This window comes from Alexandromys fortis, unplaced genomic scaffold (genome assembly GCF_014885135.2).
Source record: "Alexandromys fortis isolate MF-2015 unplaced genomic scaffold, M_Fortis_MF-2015_v1.1 scaffold_5, whole genome shotgun sequence".
Classification (NCBI taxonomy): Eukaryota; Metazoa; Chordata; class Mammalia; order Rodentia; family Cricetidae; genus Alexandromys; species Alexandromys fortis.
The window spans coordinates 28,729,632-28,749,416 of record NW_026067924.1 but is presented as its reverse complement, the minus strand read 5'-3'; the positions used below and the strand labels follow the sequence as shown (position 1 = coordinate 28,749,416).

The following is a 19,785-nucleotide window of genomic DNA, read 5'->3' as shown; positions in this document are numbered from 1 at the left end:
CATACAGTAGCCAGGGTGGCACTGGTGATCTGTCCTCACAGCTCCTAGTTCTCATTCCTTCTCATGAGATTCAGGTAAGGCACATTTTTGACTTACTCAAAATCCGTTTCTTTCTTCAATTCCACCACTGGTTGAAACCGAAGGTCTCTTTTGCTTATTCCCAGGACACAAATTGAGTCATCGCTAACAAATTTTTTCCCTGTGGAAAGTTAAAATAAGAAATCTAAGAGATACTCAGCATACTGGGTGAGCATATCTCATAGACTAGGAGAGACAAGACAGCAAAGGGAGAGAAACCACCAGAGACCATATCTGGGTGTCAAGGAGAGAAGTGCAGCTCTTCAGAGGCCTTCTCAAGAGTGCTCACTCAGTGCACAAGCCAGGGAGGGTGTGGAGTACTTCTAAGAAACAGCTGTCCAGTCTCTCAAGGAGACCTATATGACCAGGGTCCTTCCCAGACCACCAACACAGCTCTGGTCTTTGAGCTCTGTCTCCTTAGGTCCCTTCAAGGTTCCTCCAGGATCGGGTACAAAGAAGCCTAGATTGTGCTGGGGTCTTCTTTATGGCACACACCCAAAGAGGAGCCCTTTACCTGTCTCCCACCTACATACAGTACACCTACCGGATACGGGCTACTAGTCGGAGAGGTTCCTGGAAAGGAACATTTTATAGAATGCTTGTCAAGTATTTAATTCACTAAACAGTGTAATAAGAAAATATAGTCAAACTGCAAGAAGAGGGCTGGAGAGATGGCTCAGAGGTTAAGAGCATTGCCTGCTCTTCCAAAGGTTATGAGTTCAACTCCCCAGCAACCACATGGTGGCTCAAATTGCAAGAAGATTTCACTTTAATAATAAATGCACAAGGACAAAATGGGAAAGGAAATCTAGGTAGAAAGAAATAACACAAGAGTAGGAAGTGATGTAGAAAAATTATCAGGAGAAAAAATACCAGAGTCAGGATTTCGAAAATACTACAAGTCAGTTGGAACTATATATATCCATTTTGTAGAGTGCCACTTTTGTAACCCACATGCTGGTCACTGTGTGGGTCTGTTCTGATGAGGACACACCTAGGTGACTGATAGAGAAGCCTGAGGGGAGAGGGTGCCAAAACCCTGGCGCAAACAGCCATTCTGAAAAGGGAATGGGATCTAGGAATGCAGGCCTCAAAAGGGAATGGTGCAAAAAGTTTCATGCAAAGTTTTGATAATGTAAATGATTTTAAACTGTCCTAGAAAATGTAAGTCACAAAAGTTATCAAAGAAAGTGTGTTGTTCCACTGAGCGTGAATGAAATCCATGTCACAGTCAAATCTTTCCACAAAGGAAACTGGGGGTTTTGACAGATGGTCTCACAGGAAGGGTCTACCAAACATCCTGCAAGCTAAACTCCCATGTCACACAGACTGTAAAGGAAACCCCCCGCCCCTCTTCATTTTTAAACATGACCCCATGGAAAATACCAGTGGGGAAACAGCTGGCAGATTGTTTCTATCACCAAAACAAGTGTCCTACACCAAAGCATTGCAACATCTGAGAAGTCTGGGTGTCAGTCATGGGCCAGGTGGATGCAAAGGAAACCAGGGTGCCTATGAGTAAGCAAAGGACTGCTGAGACTTGCTGGCAGCCTGCGCTGAGCATGCATCTCGGGTGGGTGTGGGAGAGGGACAGACTTCCAGACACTACAGCATATTGAGTCAAGCGATTTGGAGACACCTGAAGCGTTAGTTGGTCTGAGCAGTTCAGTTCCATTGAGTGTGTTCATCAGTGTGTGAACAAAACCATCCCAGAAGTAGAGAAAGAAGCACACCCTTCCATCATACAACCTAGAAAGCTGAGCCAGATTACACCGTGAAGGTATATTCACTTCATAGTGACATTCTAGAATTCTTGAAGAAATCATAGGAATTATCTTACAAAATCCCAAGGTTGCCTCTTTAGGAGAAAATAAGATATTGAAGAAAGACAATATTTAGGACCCGCAGCCAGACATTAGGTGGAGGGAGAACCCAAGTCACAAATCTCCATCAGGTCCTTCCCCTTAGAGCTCGGGGAATCCTGAAGAAGAGGGGGAAGAAAAACTGTAGGAACCAAATGGACAGAGGACACCATGAGAACATGGTCCACAGAATCAACTAAGCGGGGCTCATGAGGACTCACAGAGACTGAAGCAGCAATTCCTGAGCCTGTGTGAGTCTGCGCTAGGTCTTCTGCATATACGTTATGGTTGTTAGCTTGGCTTTTGTGGGACTCCCAGTGGGAGTGGGAGCATCTCTGATTCTTGCCTACTCTTGGGACTCTCACTGGGTTCCTCACCTAGCCTGGATACGAGGGTTTGTGCCTAGTTTGCTCTATCGTGTCATGCCACGTTCAGTTGATATCCCTGGGAGGCCTGCTCTTTTCTGAAGGGAAATGGAGGAGGAGTGGATCTGGAGGAGAGGGGAGCCTGAGAGAAATGGAGGGAGGGACAACTGTCATCAGAAAGTACTGTATGACAAAATAAAAACATCAAAAACTAATATTTAGGGTTTTAGGAAGGAAAATAGGACGGCCTTCCCAGTCAGTCGCTCATATTTCCCACCCCATTATACAGCTGCCTGTGAACCAAATCAATGAACACCTGTTAGATAACCTAAGTAAAAAGATCCTGACCGTGCTTCATGACACCACAGAAACAAATGAGTTACATTTTACAGTCTTGCTAACGGTGAGCAGTGTGTGCCCGGCAATCTTCTGGATAACAAGAATGCTACCAAACTACTTGTCACCCATTGCTAACAACAGAAATAAAATGTTTATTTTTATTAAGTATGTTTCACGATAACCTAGGGAAGTCATAAATGCTATTCCGTACGCACACGCAAGGAAAGGTAAGACGGTATGCTGGGCATCTCGATGGCAGATTTAAAGGCGAAGGAAAAGACATCGTAGCTTTGATAACACAGGGTTCCCAGTGAGGAAGCCGAGGCACCTCATGCTGTGCATCCATTCTCCCGACAGACCCCTACCTGTGCCCTGGGACCCCTTCAGTTTGTCTGTGATCCACTCCATCGCTCTCGCAGAGATTTTGGTTCCAAAGTTTCTATCGAATGGAGAAGGTGATCCCCCCTGTGGTGGGCAAGGTATGTGAAATATAAATCAGACAGCAATTTCTCTAGATTTTTAAAAAATAAATAATACCATAACTTAACAAGATCCATGTGCTGTTCAGAACTACAAATCTGCGGATGTGGCTTGGTTTTACATATAGAGGACAAGAAGGAAACAGGACTGCGAATCCTGGAGCCTCAGCTCAGCCTGCCATACAGCCTTGCGGTGCTCTCAACTAAACAAGGAAGCTATCATTCTTCCTGCCCCCCCCCCCTCTCTCTCTGAGTGGTGCAGGCATGTGCGAATGCAGCTGTACCCATCTGTATGTCAACATGCGGTGGGCAGACAAGGCACCAGGTGGCTACCTCTGGCTTTCCGACAATTGGCTTGACAGGGTCTCTCACACAATGAGGAGCTCCCCATTTACGCAAGGCTGCCTCGCCGGCTAGTTTTCTCCGTCTGTCTATCTCAGTGTTGGGGTTACCAGCACGTGCAGCCATGCCTGGCTTATTATGCGGGTGCTGGAGGTTCAAATCCCGGTTCTCATTCTTGCAGAGTCATCTTCCCACCCCAGTAAGATCTGGGATGAGTGGAAACTTTCTTTACTGATAAAAGTTGGTGGACTCACAGAAATGAGAGGGCACATATTCCTACTCATCTCAACTTCAGGAGTTCACCTTTTGAAGGAAGTTAGTGGCTCCTGGCTTCAAAGTTCCCTCAAGTGGCTCTCTCCACTGACTAGCAAATAGCAGTTATCAGTGATCTCTGAATTTGATTGAGACTTCCTCAGTGAATAATGTGGAAGAGCCATCATGGTTGACTCCTGCTGTCAACCTTAGGCCCCCTCATACAGTAGACAAACATGTACATCCATACCAGAAAAAGGGAAAGGGGGCGTGTCTTGGTGTTTATTGCTGTAAAGAGACACCATGGCCACAGAAACTCTTATAAATGAAGACATTTAATTGTGGGCTAGCTAACAGTTCAGAGGTTTAGTCCATTATCATCATGGAGAGTAACATGCAGGCAGATATGGTACGGGAGAAAGGGAAGAGTTCTACATCTTAATCCATAGGCAACAGGAAGTGAACTGTCTGACTCACTGGGTGTGGCTAGAGCATATATAAGAACTCAAAGGCCACCTTCACAGTGACTCACTTCCTCCATTCAGGCCACACCTCCCAATAGTGCTACTCTATTGAATGACAGGCCAATCATTCAAACTTGAGTCTGTGGGGGTTATACCCAAACCACCACAGTATATATACATACATGAGTAACACACACACACACATGAATGATGACAAAAAGTTCCCTATATTGCACACAGGTCAGCAAATAAGCAACAATGGGACTACTGAATCCCAGGCTGACCTCCAGTCTTGTCACCTAGGCACACTCATTTTTCATAAATCGAGAGTATTTTTAAAAAGACAAAGAAAAAAATTGCCATTATACTGGAGGCAGAGAAGTACTTCTGTATCACCAAATGATCTTGATTTGGCGGAAGTGGCAAATAAATGCCATGGCCTCATATCCCGCCTTATGAAATGCTGATATTTACTTCAACACAGTAATCAGCGTATTATTTCTTGTCTACACAGAAGCTGGTTGCTTTTCCCTTAAAACTCCTGCTGTGGTTTGAGTATGGGATCTTCCCCAAAGGCTCATGCCTTAGAAGGTTGGTCCCCTACTGGGGGTGGAGCCTGAGATAGACTAACTAACTGGAGGAAGTCTGTCATTGAGGAAGCTCAGCTGATGTCTCTTCGCTCCGCCCCACTTCCTGCTTGCCCTCTGCCTCCAGACTGTAGATTCAAAGTGAGCAGCTGCCTCAGACTCCTTCCTCCATGCCTTTCCCACTGTGATTGCTCTAGCCCCTTTAACTGTTGGCCCGCATAAATCCTTCCTCCATTAAGCTGTTTTTTCTTAGCTTTTTGATCAGTGCCATGAGAAGAGCAACTGAGCATTTCCCATAAACCCCGGATATCACAGAAGACAGAGAATCCTAAAGATCACGGCATTTGATATGACTTAAGATTTTGAGTTTGAGGCCAGCCTGCTCTACAAGATCTAGTTCCAGGACAGGCTCCAAACCTACAGAGAAACCCTGTCTTGAAAAATGAATATATATATATATATATATATATATATATATATATATATATTTACAATAACCAACAATTTCATAATTTACTCATGCTCACTTTTCACAGAACAGTACCATCTAAAGGGGAGCCCTGGAGGCGCAGGGATCACAGCCTACCTGCTGCATGTGGCCCAGCACATTTTTCCTGCAGTCAAACACCCCTTTGCCTTCCTCTGAGTAGAGCTGGTAAATGAAGTCGGTGGTGTAATTTACACTGCAGCTTTCATTTCTGAAATGAAGGTAAAGGATTCGAGTTCACTCAGGGCCGGAGAGAGGGTCTGAGGTCTTTCCGGAGAACAGCTCCAGCCAGCCAGACGACTCAAGGCTCAGGGTGTGCAGTCACATCCAACACCAGCCCTCTGCATCTCTGCCCCTCCTCTGACTCAGTATATTTTTCCCTTTCTTCCTAAAGGCCAGGAGGGCTGAAGTAAATGAATGGTGGTGTCTTGAAAACAACAATTTGTAGATTATAGAGAAAAAACAAACTATAAATAATTGTACACGTGTTCCTTCAACATTCACAGAATCAGCAGCAAAGGAAAGCTACTGCTGGGGTTTAGATCACATGACAGTCTGCCCAAGCACCCTCACCTAAAACAAAAGAACACAAATCCTTCCCATTACCTGAGTACCAGGCCCCTCTGGATGGTGGTCTTCATTTTCTCTGTCAAGTGCTCCACGTTGGACTAGAAAAGAATGTCGTATTAGTCCATAAGACAGTACGCTTACTGGGCACCTGCTGTAATACCATTTGTGCTAGAATGTAACATCAGTATGAACACGTCAGCTGCTTCTGTGACTTTAATGTTTGGGGGGTATTACAGTACACAAGAGTATAGTGGGTAATGGGAAAAAAGATGGCATTGATAGTAAACCAGATAAACATGGAATGTGTAAGAGGTGGGGCTATGCTATTGGATATATCTATTAGTAAATGAATATGGCCCCCATCCCCAAATAAGTTTCCCTCTTCAAATACTTATTCTATACATTTGCCTAACACATGCATTTCTTTTTTAATGTTCACGAGTTCGATGATAAGTTTTCATGGTCAACCTGTCACAATCCACACCCACCTAAGAGTCTCTGGGTTATCAGGCTGGGTCTGTGGGCGTGGCTATGAAGGATTAGCTTGATTATGTTAACAGAGGAGGAAGGACACACTCATCATAGGAAGGGGATTCTGAGCTATGTACAAGAGATGGCTAGCGGATGGCTAGCACACAGGCATTTGCTCTCTGTGCTCTTGACTGAGCACGTGACTAGCAGTCTCAAGTTCCAGCTGCTCTGGCCTCCCTGGAATGATAGACCATACCCTCCAACTAGGAGCAAAATAAACCCTTTCTCCCTAAGTTGATTTTGCCTGAGAATTTTATAAGAATGGGAAACAAAACTAGGACAGTGACAATGCTTTAATAGGCCTAAGGATGTATATTAAAACACCAAGTCCCATTAAGCAAGTGATTTATACTAAACATTGGAAAAGCATTTCATCTTTCTCAAAAGAATGACCATTTAAAAACACATACACATACATAAACATAAACAGAGAGAGAGAAAGAGAGAGAGAGAGGAGGTTAAGACCCTTTAAGAGCACTTTCAGGTCTTGAGAAGACGCAGCCTTTGTTTTCAGCTTCAGTGAAGCATATGGTGGCTCACAACCATCCTTAACTCCAGTTCTAGGGGATCCAGCACCCTCTTCTGGCCCATGAGGTGTTCACACACACACACACACACACACACACACACACATACATATAAAATATCAATACACACAAGAAGGACCCTCGACCTTTCGTAGTCTTGGCCACCCATCCAGAGAGCTCCTAAGACTCAAGTCCAAGCATTTGAATTTGGAGATGACAACAGAAAAGCAAACAGCATGCCACGTTTTCCAACACCCTCTCCAGCCTTAGGAAACAAGGTTTCTATAGTCAGCACTGTTAAACGAGGTGCTCTCGGAGACAAGCATGGATTGACATACCTGTAAATCTCTGATGTCAAATGGCTCTTCAAAGATGTAGGCAGCGTCGGCTCCTGCTGCGAGTCCCCCCATGTTGGCTAGGTAGCCACAGTATCCGCCCATGGTCTCAATGATGAACACCCGGCGCTTGGTCCCACTGGCCGACTGTTTGATTCGGTCACACGTCTGGCCACAGACAAGGAGATCCGTCATTTGAATCCAGGGTCTTGGCTAGTGCCACGCGTGCACTAGCCTGGGGCCTACTCTCCCCACAAGCTGCATGTCCCTCCACCAAACCTGAGCGTGCAGTAGCAAGCATTGGGTACAGAGAGGAGCGGTAGAAAAAAGTGCTTAGGTGCAGCCTGGGAGTTAGAATCTCTGTGATCACATGTGGTGGGAGCCTGGCTGGGCCATTACCCTGGAAACCCAAGTCAGCTCGCTTGCTTTTCTGTCTGAATATGTCCTCACTGAAAGGATTTTTGCAAGTCAGTACTTAGCTGGTAGAATTTATATTCCCAAGGAAATGTTGATTACCTGGTTTCCTGGATGCCATCTTTGCTTTTCTGATCTTGTTTTGTTGTGAAAAGCTCTTTGTGATATTAGGTTGGTTTACCTTAGGTATATGCTTGGGTGTTTCATAGGGTACCTCTGTCCATAGAGAACAGCTTCTTGGACAAAGGCATCCAGAGACATCTTCCAGGTACTGGCATCAGGTTTCACACTGAAACACGACCCACCTTACACACGCAGCACCAGTGTAGATGCCGCTCATTTCTGCTCCGTATCTGTTCTGTACCTACAAACTGCCATCTGTATATGCAATCCAACCAGAATGTGTTCTTGCCCTCTTCAAAACCCTGCAGCACTGAACTTTTAAGTATGCATTAAAGCCTTTCTATGGAACTCACAGCCCTGCCAATTCCCATCACCATGTCCAACTCCCAGCTCCAGTTGCTGTCCTAACACAGGGATCTGCTGCTCTCTGAACCTCCATGGGACTGTCATACACAGGGACAGTGAAGAACTGTGTATAGAAGCCCCCACAGGTATCCCATTCATATGCCCCGGAATGCCATGAGCCTTCTCTTATACAAGTAAGTACACAATCTTGAGATGGGATTATTCCAGATTATCTAAGAGAGCCCTGAGTGTCATTGTAAAGGGAGCAAAGGAAGCCAGGACATAGAAACAGGCTACTAGACAAAGGAGCAAGAAACTTCATGCTGGCTCAGAGGACGCAAGAGAGGTCAGGGTTATAGCCTGCCAAGGATGCAGGTCAGAAAATTAGAAGACATAGCAACAGCCTCTCTGTCCTGGAGCTCGCACCTTGACTTCCCTGACCTCTGCCCCAGACAGCCGTGAGCAAATGGTACTCGGGCCACACAACACGTGTGCAGCCATTTATTAAGACCATAGGAAGCTCACTCAGACTGCATCCTGCTCTTAGCTGTGACCTGTGACCCAGTTAAAACGTCATTTCCTCAGGAAGACACTGAGTGACCTCCAGGACTGAACAGTCCCTATGTAGGGATCCTCGTGATTCTGTGTCCTCCACTCTCTTCACCCAGTACTCTTCCTGCAATGTATGCATCTTAGATTTGGGTATTTCCTCCTCTCTGGATACCATTCTTTTAAGGACAGGAACCCTGGGATGGGATAATGCCACTCCAACAGCCAGCTGTGCCTGCAACGCAGCAGATGCTCAACACTGAATAAAAGTGCATGAGCTACTTGCCCTGCCTGTTAGTGGTCCAGAGCTAGGAGGACAGTGACAGCATGATGGGAGAAGGGACACCAGAACTGTGACAGCCACAGATCTCTAGGGGGAGCAGAAAGTGAGTCTTGGCACCCAAGTCTACTGACTCTCCGGTCATTTTTACATCATCACTTTGAGTCACATGTAAGAGACCATGCTTAAGAACAAACACAGGTTTTATGAAAAGCATTCGAATCTGCAGTTTCTCTTGTAGATCCCCCGGCCCAAGAGTGTTTACTATATGTTTTGGTGCATGGGAAGCTCTCAATTCCCAGGCAACAGAGATGTAACCAAGGAAGAAGGATCAATGATGTACTGAACCTCTCTCTAGGACATTCAAATACTGAAAGGGCCACTGTGTGGTCTTTGTTACAGAGCCATCCTGCAGGGAGGACAGCTGCAGATCTGCATGGCTGGGCTAAGGCAGGTGGCCAGTCAGATAGCAAAACCACATGGGCTACTTTTCCAGTTTAATTTTTTCCCATATGCCCATTCTATTGCCCACTGATCCATAGAACTAGTCACTTGATGATACAAGAATATTACTAAGAAAGATGCCTTTGGACACAAGGCCCATTTATACAAATGTCTTAGCTCTGATCCAAATGGATTGTTGACGAAACACAAAGAAACTGATTGGACTATATCTGACATGGAAGAAAAGTCTAGGCATTCTGTGTGCCACTGGCTGGAAGAACAAGGAGATGCGTTTGGGATGGTCCGCTCTTCCTATACGCTCTCATTACCCAGATTGCATCTGAGGACTTCAATTAGCTTCTTCTGAAAATAGGAAGACATTGTAGCCATGTCTCATTCAATTATTAGAAGGAGTGCTGACATGGAAAGGGCCAGCCTACCAATACCACTACCTACGGCAAAAAACTTGGGGAGCAAGCAGACATCCTCCTTTCTCAACAGCACCGAGTGTGTTCAGTTCTTTACCTGTGTTACAATGTGGACACTAGCACCTGCTGGTCCATCTGCCCACATAGTGTGTGGTAGGTAAAGCCACTTTCCTCTCAGAGAGTGAGAGTGATTTTGTCTCCTGGCACGCCTCTCATTACACCAGGAAGTCTTTCCAAGCAATGGCCTGTGTCTTCCATTGTTTGAGCAGTTATATTGACCATGCTTAATCTGAGAGCTCTTATACTTACTTGCAGGGTATCTAGATCCAATCTACCGTGCTCTCCCGTGACTTGTTCTGTCACTCTCCTCCGACATCACAACCCTAACAATGGGACTTTGGACAGAAGCAGTTGACCTTACCAGCAGTGATGTCCACAGCTCTCCTATTCAGATGGTACAGAAACACTATGGAGAGGCCCGCAGAGAGCATTTTATCTTGAGTTAATGAAGAAAAGGCACTCACCATGAAAAACAAGGAAACACTATCCTGATGTCAAAAATGTGGCCAAAAGGTAAACATACATTTTGGCTTATTCCTTCTGAAAAAGTTTCCAATTAAGGTCAGACAGGGAAATGTTAGACCTTAAGTGGAAAATTGAAGCTGACAGGCAGGCTTAAAGCAGAAGAAAAACTTATTAAGGCAAAAGAAGCAAAATGTAAGTAGAAGCAGGTCTCTTACCTCGACAATCACACCCAGGCCAGTATCAGAACCGATACATAAGTCTGTGCCTGGGACATTGTTACTAATAGTGGCAGGCAAAACGCATATCGGGATGCAAAACTCCTCGTGGCTGCTTCGACCATCAGCCAGCATGATCGCAGCTCGGAAAGCCTGAAGCAGCAGGGCCATGGCAGTTAGAGGGGAACCAGTACATCACGTGCCAAAGCACTGAGCAAAAGGCAGTAACTTCAGGGATATGACAGGGAGGAGGGAACCAAGTAACCAGCAGGAAGTTGGTCCACTTGGGTCAGCAGAGCCCACGAGAGGCCTGGGCTGGCGTCTGAGCAGGTGGAGGACATGCCACAACTATTCTCGGGCTACAAGGGGTATCCCTCTGCCTTGTCCTTCTTGTCCCACAGGAAGAAGACACAAGTGGCAGAGTCAAGGTGGTGCAAAGCAGGCAGCAAAGCAGGCATCAGGCCGAGGGGACAGAGGTGCATCGTGGGTTAGTCATTAAATGGAACAGCTAGCTGCTCCTTTCTCGGCATTACAGGGGAGGTGGAGAAAGAAAACAAAGTGGGGGGGCGTTTAAGCACAAAGCCAGTCCCAACACTTCTTTAGGTGAGGGTGGAGTGTGGGGAGGAGCATATGGCTGCAAAAAACGACATCAAATGACTGCCATCACCAATGCAGAGCTGGGTCACTGCACCATCGCCAACCGCTGACAGGAAAAGAGACATGCATTTTACATTACCTGCAGGTCCATCACTGAACCCACACTGGCTTCCGTGTGTCCCTCTGCTCCCCAGTGGAAATACCTGTTTCCCTCCTGGAGGGAGGGGGCAACCTTTCTGGGCCTTTGACAGTGCTTACATGAAGCGAGCTAGCTCATTTGGAACCTCAGCCACTGCTTCGGAAGGATAACTAGAAATCTCGGAGTCGGTTGTAAAGAAGTCTCCTAGCTGCTGTACAGAGGTTTCTAATGCCTACCTCAGGTAGTCAAGCCAGGTTAGTGGGAGGATTCAGGTCTACTCACCCACAGTTCCTAAATCCAGGCAGCCCCCAAAGTAAGGCAGAGTATTTTTAGACCACTGTGGGCGGCAAGTCTGACCCATCAATCTTATTTATCCCTCTTAGTATAATCATCATCACAGGTTGCTGGATAATTATTGCTAGACTGTAGCATGGGACTCTTGTCTCCCCACAAGGCAGCTGTAATGAATGCTGTATGTCCTTTCTGCAACCAAAATCATCCTCAGATTTAAAACCTGTATGCTCCAAGGATTCTGAACAGTGGGTCAAGGACCTGGGGTAAATTAGTCCATAGAGTGTTCAGCTAAAGGTCAGACAGGGTCGCCAGCACGGGCCAGGGACAGGCTTTTCCTTATTCCCAACACAACCAACCCTCCACCTCGACCCCCCCCTAGTTGGCTCAAAGTCTTTTCACGGCTCTCCAAGTGCTCAGCTGTTTTTTGCTAAGGCTGTGGTTGTTATAATTGATTGCATTCAAAATCGTGCCTTATGTCAAAGCAATCTGGATTAACCTGCTGGTCCATGCCCCCAACACATTTGCTAGACTCCTCAGAATTTTCTAAGAAATAGTTGTCAATTGCTTAGAATGATCTTAGCTAGATATTTATTAGGAGTACATTATACAGAAAGAAGCTGCGTCATTGAAAAGCCTCCCACTGGAAATCAGAGTGCCTGGCAGCCCAGCCTTCCCTGCGGGTGGGGTAGGGACAGGGATATATGAGGAGGGCAGGTGCCAATGGAGAGTGTTAGTGCTTAATTCCATACTGACATAGTGACAGTTTTATTGCTGCAAGAGCTTTCTCCCCAGCATTTCTCTTCTGTTTCTGTTCCTCTCTAATCAACTGTAAGGAAAATGCCAGGAGGCCAGCCCTACCCAGGAAAAGCAGCAAACTGAGGAAACCATCCAAACATTCTTGCTTCTAAATCCGGCAGGGAGCAACAGCAATTTTTAAAACACCAATAAAGCTGACTGTACACACTTCAAAAGAAGATGATGCTACACAGTTATAAGGACCTAGGGAGGGCTATCCTCAGGGCTGTGTCATGTCACCTTCGTGGCATTTGGTGGCAGCTCACACTTAACTTGCTTTGGTTGTACTTTTTGACTAGAACAAAGCTTGGTGTCAATGGTAAGGAATAAAAACAAGTCCCATTGTAAAGCCAACACTGCAACACCAGACTTCTGAAGTGCCTTACCATTACCTTGCAGATACTGAAACCCATTCAAGGGATGCTCCTATCCCTGAGTATCATTGCTGGCAAGGGGGGAGCGATTAGCCAAGGCAAGGATCAGTTCTCAATGGCAATGACGTTGTTTAATCCAACTGGAGAGGCTCGGGTTTGCTCACCTCACAAGACAGCATTCTGAGACTGATATGTCCCTGTGATGAGAACTGTCCCTCCCCAAGACCGTAAAGCAGTGAACAGCATGCCTGGCCATGTCAGGGATTCCTCTCTCCTACCTCTGATGACACAAAATGTCCTTCATCATCGCAGCTGTCTACTAGATATATAATCACCCAAAGCTGAGAAGTGCCTGACTTCCCAAGCCTAAAGAAACAGTTGGTTCTGGGAGACAGCCATGGATGGTAAGCTCAGATGTTCTCCAGGGCTCCGGAAGAGGCTATTATCCTCTAGAAACAGACGAGTGTAGAGAAACAGGTGACTTAGTGCATACTTGTTCTTTAGATACCTGCTTTAAGTTACCCAGTGAGGTTAGGCAATTACTCTCAGCTCCCTGCCCGTTCTATACAGGGGCTTCCTAGATGCAGCAGCAAGAGGCATGGGCGCTTTGGGTAGAGTCTCCTCACACCCTCTTTTCCTAGACACAGTGTCAACCTCCCCTCATTTTTGCGGTCAGCCTAGCCTAATTCTAATAACTTCCAGCTAATAGAATGAACCTTCATTTGCCTTTACGCCTCTTCACATTCTAGTCCCTTTACCTTCAGGATACACGAATGCACTCTGGCTGGTTTCCTCGTCCTCACTCGGCTATCAGCTCTCCAGAGCGACGGCAACATTCACTAAGGTTATCTTTCCTGGCCCAGCTTCAGTCACCCACCTTGAGATCACAGAACCAAGATGACCCGGCTCCCTGGAACCTCAGAAGCAATAAGCAACAGAGACCACACATCCACACCCACGCACCACACACCACCAAGCCTGTAGACCTTGGGAATGGTTACCTACCCACAACTCAGTGGTCTTTCTCACGCACTACCACTAGCTTTGAGAAACTCAAATGAATAAAAAAAAAGGAAAGAAGTTAAAAAAAAATCACAAAATCTCTTTTAGGCAAGTAAAAGGAAGAGGAAGTAGGTAACTTTTTTTCCCTTCTTCCTATTTTGAGTTTCAAATTTTCAACAATATGTGTATATTAAATATTCAAGTCTAGGACAAAACAATTATTAGCATGGGAGCTAAGAATCCTAAGTTATAATTATGGAGAAATTATAATAAAAAGAGAGAATCTTTCCTTCATGCCTGACAGTGCACACTGGATATCCACGAGGAGATAAATACCCACCTTGGATGGCATCTGCAGAGGCTCCCACTAACTGTGACTGACAGTATGCAGGAGTGTCCAACCTTTCACCGTCTTGGCAGGATGCTGCCATCTACAAAGGTCACACTCAAGAACCATGCAACACCATTTCCAAAAATAATTGACAGAAATAATTCTCATAATATTTCAAATGCCTTCATGATTCTTTTTTGGCTAGGCCACATTCATTGCTGCTCTAGGGCACAGGCCACCCACAGGCTACTGGTCAGAAGCACCTGCAAGCGGACTTCTAATTAGATGACAAGGAGCTTGTGAAGAAGAAACTCCAATTGCTTTCCCTGTAAATTCCTCCTATGTAAACTGTAGGCTGTAATTCAGCATCTGGAGTGCACAAAGCCCTGGGTCCCAATCCATTTTGTGACAGGCACCCTTCTGTCCATTCACAGAGGATGATCCGTCAAGAGCCGGAATCCATCAACAGGAACAGCAAAAAGCAATAGCAGCAGTCACCAGACAGCACATGCAACACAGAAGGAGAAGTTAGTGATGGAAAATAAACAAAAGGGACATTGCCTCCAAGACACACCAGGCACGAGCCTCATTAAACAGAAAGAGAAACGGTTCCGAAATTCAGAAAAGCAAGAAATCAGAGCGAAGCATTACTTACCATTCTGTGATATATCGGAAAAGCAATGGGGATTTTATCTACCAGGGCTAGAAATGAGTTGGGTGTCAAGAGCTTAAGAAAAATCAAAACCCTACAAAAATATGTATAGTTCTCCCAGAAAAAAATAAAAAGGCTTAAGAGTTAATGAAAACTGTTGGAATTCTGACTTAGTGATCTTCAACTCCCAAAGGAACGAACAAGTCTAATTTTCAAATGTAACGCTGAAATGTGTATATTTTGTTACTTGCTTTTTACAAAGAGACAAATAAAAAATAAAAAAGCATCAATACTTTTGACTTAAGATTGCCAATTTATAAAAAGGGGGAAAGCAACAATAACAAACATAGCCACAAATCCAGTGAAGTGCCAACAGGGGCTTCAGAAAATAGCATTATGAATTATTTAGTTCTATCTCTACCCTTAAACATAGAGTAGAGAATGTTGGACACAGGATTGAAGTGCAATAAGAGGCTCACAGGCTGAAAGGAAATTATATTCAGCCAAAACTTAGAAAACACTACATTGAGTATCAGATCAGAAAACACAGTGTTTTAGCCCTGCTTGAGCTCGAGTGAGCTGTCACTCCACGGGTCTCGGCAACGGAGTGACATCGGGCTAGCGGCTGCTTGGGAGGACCCTTGGAAATAATTGGAGTGGAGTAAACGAGATCAAGGACTTTCAGAGTCCAAAAGAACTTTTCAAATGTGCTTTCCTGAAACAAAAAATATTTAGTGCCCAACTGGTAGCTGGTAAAAGGCTACTTCTAGTGCCCTGGTAGATAAAAGGGTCCAGGCCTTGGGTTAGCATCAGCTGCACCTGCTTTGCTGGCAACACGCGCACTTACGTCTGTGATAGTGTTCAGAGCCGTGTCTGCCCCGATGCTGAAATCGGAACCCGGCACATTGTTGGAGACAGTAGCAGGAACCATAACCATAGGGACACAGAACTCCTCGTGTTTCTCCCGGGCAGCTGCCAGCTCTAGGAGTCCCAGGTAGGCCTGTCAGACAAGTGTGTGTGATTGTGGGGCCAGGGACACAGAGGGGGACGTGGTCAGTGTATGCCTGGGAGTGAGCGAGCGTGGGAGAGTCTCAGGGAACTACTGCCACCACGGTGCACAGGGTACAGTACAGAGACCAGGGACTACTGAAAAATCAACACAGGTGAGTTAAGGGAACAAACAAGGACAAGCAGCTGCCCAGGCACAAAGAGGAGACGCTGTATTAGCATATAGCAGTAGTAAGACTAAATGACTCTCTTAGCTAGACTTAGAATTTGAGTCTAGCTATGTGAAGTTCTTCCATGTCTTTAAGTAAATCAAGCTTTTTGTGAGACTCACCCCCATTGGACAGGATGTGATTAAGGACTACAGTTCAATATGACTTCTTAAAAATTCTGAAAAGAAAAACTAACCCTATAGCCAGCCACCTTCCTTTCTAAATCATCAGTGTATTTCAAATGCAAAGTATGGAGTTATATCTCCAGGTGGATAACAAACCAGAAGGCGTCAAACTGAGTCCCAGTAGATTGGTCAAACTTGTGCCAGTGCGGTTAATTTACTTTATCAGAACCGGACCAGGCTTGTGCTACATCTCACTGATCTGCCGTTCTGCACTACAGGGCTACTAGGTTGGGTGTTAAAATCCTGGTCCCTGAGGAACAGTCAATAAGACCAGATATCCGTGAAACAAACACGGGACTACAACTTAAACCTCCAAAACCGACAGGCGGGGAGACAGACAACAACGTACCTCAAATCCACCAATGATTAGAAGGGCGTTGATACTGTGGGAACGCATCTGTTCGGCAATACTCTCCAAGTGCTTTCCAGGTAGGGTGCTGAGGACAGACAGAACCAGAAGTGAGAGCACACCCACATGCTGGGATTATCTACCCACCCGTTGGGGGTCTCGTCTCCCAACTCCCACCTATGTCTGAACTCGGTGGTATGAAAGGTGTAGTGGACAGTTGGGCTACTTCCTATGGTTCCACAGTTGACAGCACCTAGGATAGCGGAGTCCTGGAGAATGATCACTAAAGGCAGGGACAGCAAGCTATTAGGTCCCCAAAGAGCGTTTTTGCAAACGCAGGAGAGCTGGGGACTTAGCTCAGTGGTAAAGTATTTGCCTAACACGTGCAAAGCACTAAATTTAATCCAGTCCACCAAATATAGGCAGACAGACAGAAATAATGCTACCCCAGAGGACTGTGCTGCCTCCACAAGGTGTGGCGGGGCATACCTAGAATCTCCACACTCAAGGTGGAGCAGGATCGGTGAGGTCAAGACCAGTCTGAGCTCCAGGAGACACAGTGAAATCCAGACCAGTCTGAGCTCCAGGAGACACAGTGAAATCCAGACCAGTCTGAGCTCCAGGAGACACAGTGAAATCCAGACCAGTCTGAGCTCCAGGAGACACAGTGAAATCCAGACCAGACTGAGCTCCAGGAGACACAGTGAAATCCAGACCAGACTGAGCTCCAGGAGACACAGTGAAATCCAGACCAGACTGAGCTACACATTAAGACCCTGACTCAAAAGAGCCAAAACAATTGCGCTGGCTCATGAGAAAAAAGAAAATATACAATAGTTTATGATATCAATAGCAATTGTTGGCATAGAAATTTCCATTTTCCAAAATATATGCATGTGCGTATGTATATGTGTATATATATAATATAATATATTTTGATATATTTGTGTGTATATAAATAATATGATAATATATAATATGTTAACTGATATATATTTCCTTTAATGTATGCTATGTATATATATGCATAGACATCAATTTACTTTCTTTCAAAACCACATCCACCTACATTCCTCTTCTATACTATCACCTATTTCCAAAGACACGGTTGGCAGGGACACCACTAAGCAAAGGAAAGTGACTCACACCTGATTCTAGTATTTCATCTGAAATCCACCCCGATCTACTTTTCATGCTTAAAGGAGAAAGTGAAGTACTTATCCTGCTGGCAAACAAATGTAAGTTTAAGATGAAGCTATTGGAATATGGAAATAGAATATAGAAAATTGCAACAAACAAATGCATATTTCCAAGGGGCAAACTGGGCATCTGCAGCAAGTGTCTCCAGCTGTCAGCTCATTCCCACACAGCCAAAGAGTGATGCTCAGGTTCCGTTACGAGGAGCACACCTGGCTTGCATAACCTTCAGTCTACTGGGGCTTTGCCACCCAAAGAACCCATTCCATGGCACCAAGGAAAACGATCCAGATGGTTGGGAGCCACCCTGTGGAATCCCCACCTGTCTAGCTGGCAGCAGAAGCCCTGATTTTGAAGTGAGAAAAAAAAAAAAAAAAGTTGGCTTGATTCTTCTCAGTCACAATGACACAGAGCCCAATACATAAAAACGGCTTTACTTCCATACAAAGGGGGGGGAAAAGTAAATTACAATAATGGTTAGTACTAATACTTGCATCCTGGAAGTAACTAAAGATTTAACGGGGTTGGACCTAACATAACACACTTTGTTAAAATGCCTTAATCCCAGCTATGTAGATTTTTTAAAAAAAGGATTTTTTTTTAAGTCAGAAAAACATGATTTTAAATTAGCAATACCCAGGTCATTTCTTCAGCTACGCAACCTAGCTTGGAGTCACTGTGTCGCTCAGTTCGGTTAGACCCAGACACAATGCACCTTTCGCAACACCGAAATACGTGCTTGTTCACATGATGGTACAGGTAATGACAGGTAATCATCCCTCATTTTCATGACCAGAGTCGGGCAGAAGCTTTTCACATTCACGTAAATGGAAATATGGAATGAATAGAATTTTAGAGTGCTGGGGATTGAACCTAAGGCCTCAATGATAGGCACACACTAACCAGTGAAGTACGTATTCAATCCAACCTGCGCCCCTCCCCCCCAACTCCTGGCACTGAGCTTCCTACAGCAGGCCTGAGTTCCTGGAGCAATGGCAGACAGATATCCCTGCTTCATTAGGTGTCCATTAGGTGTCACGCTCTCGACACATCTAGCCACTCTCTCTCTAGTAGGTGCTTCTTCCTTCTTTGTTAACAACTACTGGCTCAACAGTTAAGAACACTTGCTGCTCTTGCAGAGGATTGGGTTTTGGTTCCCAGAACCCACACGGCAGCTCACAACCATCTTTAATTCCAGCTCCAGATGAACTAACGCCTTCACACATGGCGCACATACACAGAGACAAAACATGCCTACATATAAGTTGAAAATAAAATAAGCAGAACTTCTTTAAGAGTGAAAATTTAGAAATTACCGTTTTGTCCCAAGAATGGACCCTCCTTGTCCAGTCCATCCTCCAACATCTCCCCACCTGATTTCTTTGACCTAAATTTCAAACATAAAATGAAACAGCTGAAATAGAGGAAGAAAAAAAGGCAGGAACCAAAGGCTCTGAAAACAGAGCAAGGTTCTGAACTCTCTCACAGGCTGAGTTCCCAGAGAGATTGGTTAGGCTGCAACTCTGTCCACCCCCTCATACACACACACACTGTGGTGCTAACTCAGTGAAGACATGGCGTGTCCTTTTAAGGTTAAACAAAATGCAAAGCCCCAGTAAAACTATTCTTCCCTGCCTGTGGGGGGATGTCCACACCTAACCCTTCCTAAACATGTGTCCTAGGTGGACACCTGAGATGACCAGAAACTGTCACTAGAAAAGAAACCTGATATCTTAAATTGGTAAAGGTTAAAAATAATTTAGCACTGAAGGTAAAGAAGAAAACAAAGAGAGAAACGTGAACATCGTTTGGCTAAGCAGATGAAGTTTAATTAACTGTGGGCGATTCCCATGTTAGGTGAGGCATGAGTTAGTCACAGAACAGAACACAGTGGGTGAGAATTCCAGGTCTGCCAGCTTCTAGTCAAGTGATTTTTAGAGAATGTATTCTGGTGAGGTTTTTAGGAAAGTTACAGACCTCTTCCAACTTGGCATCTCCAACCTACTGCCATAGTACCAATTACAGCAGGTCTGGGTTCAGACATGCCTCACCATCTTGCTTCAAATCCTACATCAGGAGAGGCACCACAAAATCCTGAATGTAGGTGCTGTG

General features: G+C 45.2%; 1 protein-coding gene across 3 annotated transcripts in view; it reads right to left on the bottom strand.

Moving 5' to 3' along the window:
• The window catches only part of Pfkp (phosphofructokinase, platelet), a 61,693-nt gene that overhangs the window by 999 nt on the left and 40,909 nt on the right, over positions 1 to 19,785 (bottom strand). Inside the window, exons 14-21 of one of the 3 annotated variants that reach the window (XM_050142259.1) lie at positions 18,990 to 19,060; positions 16,477 to 16,564; positions 10,542 to 10,694; positions 7,222 to 7,386; positions 5,862 to 5,923; positions 5,355 to 5,466; positions 3,010 to 3,109; positions 97 to 199 (exon numbers count right to left, since the gene is read on the bottom strand). In XM_050142259.1, the coding sequence (XP_049998216.1) occupies positions 97 to 199; positions 3,010 to 3,109; positions 5,355 to 5,466; positions 5,862 to 5,923; positions 7,222 to 7,386; positions 10,542 to 10,694; positions 16,477 to 16,564; positions 18,990 to 19,060 (854 nt within the window). Of the gene's footprint in view, positions 1 to 96; positions 200 to 3,009; positions 3,110 to 5,354; positions 5,467 to 5,861; positions 5,924 to 7,221; positions 7,387 to 10,541; positions 10,695 to 15,572; positions 15,726 to 16,476; positions 16,565 to 18,989; positions 19,061 to 19,785 lie in introns of all 3 variants that reach the window. The other 2 variants (XM_050142258.1, XM_050142260.1) reach the window with 2 other exon arrangements.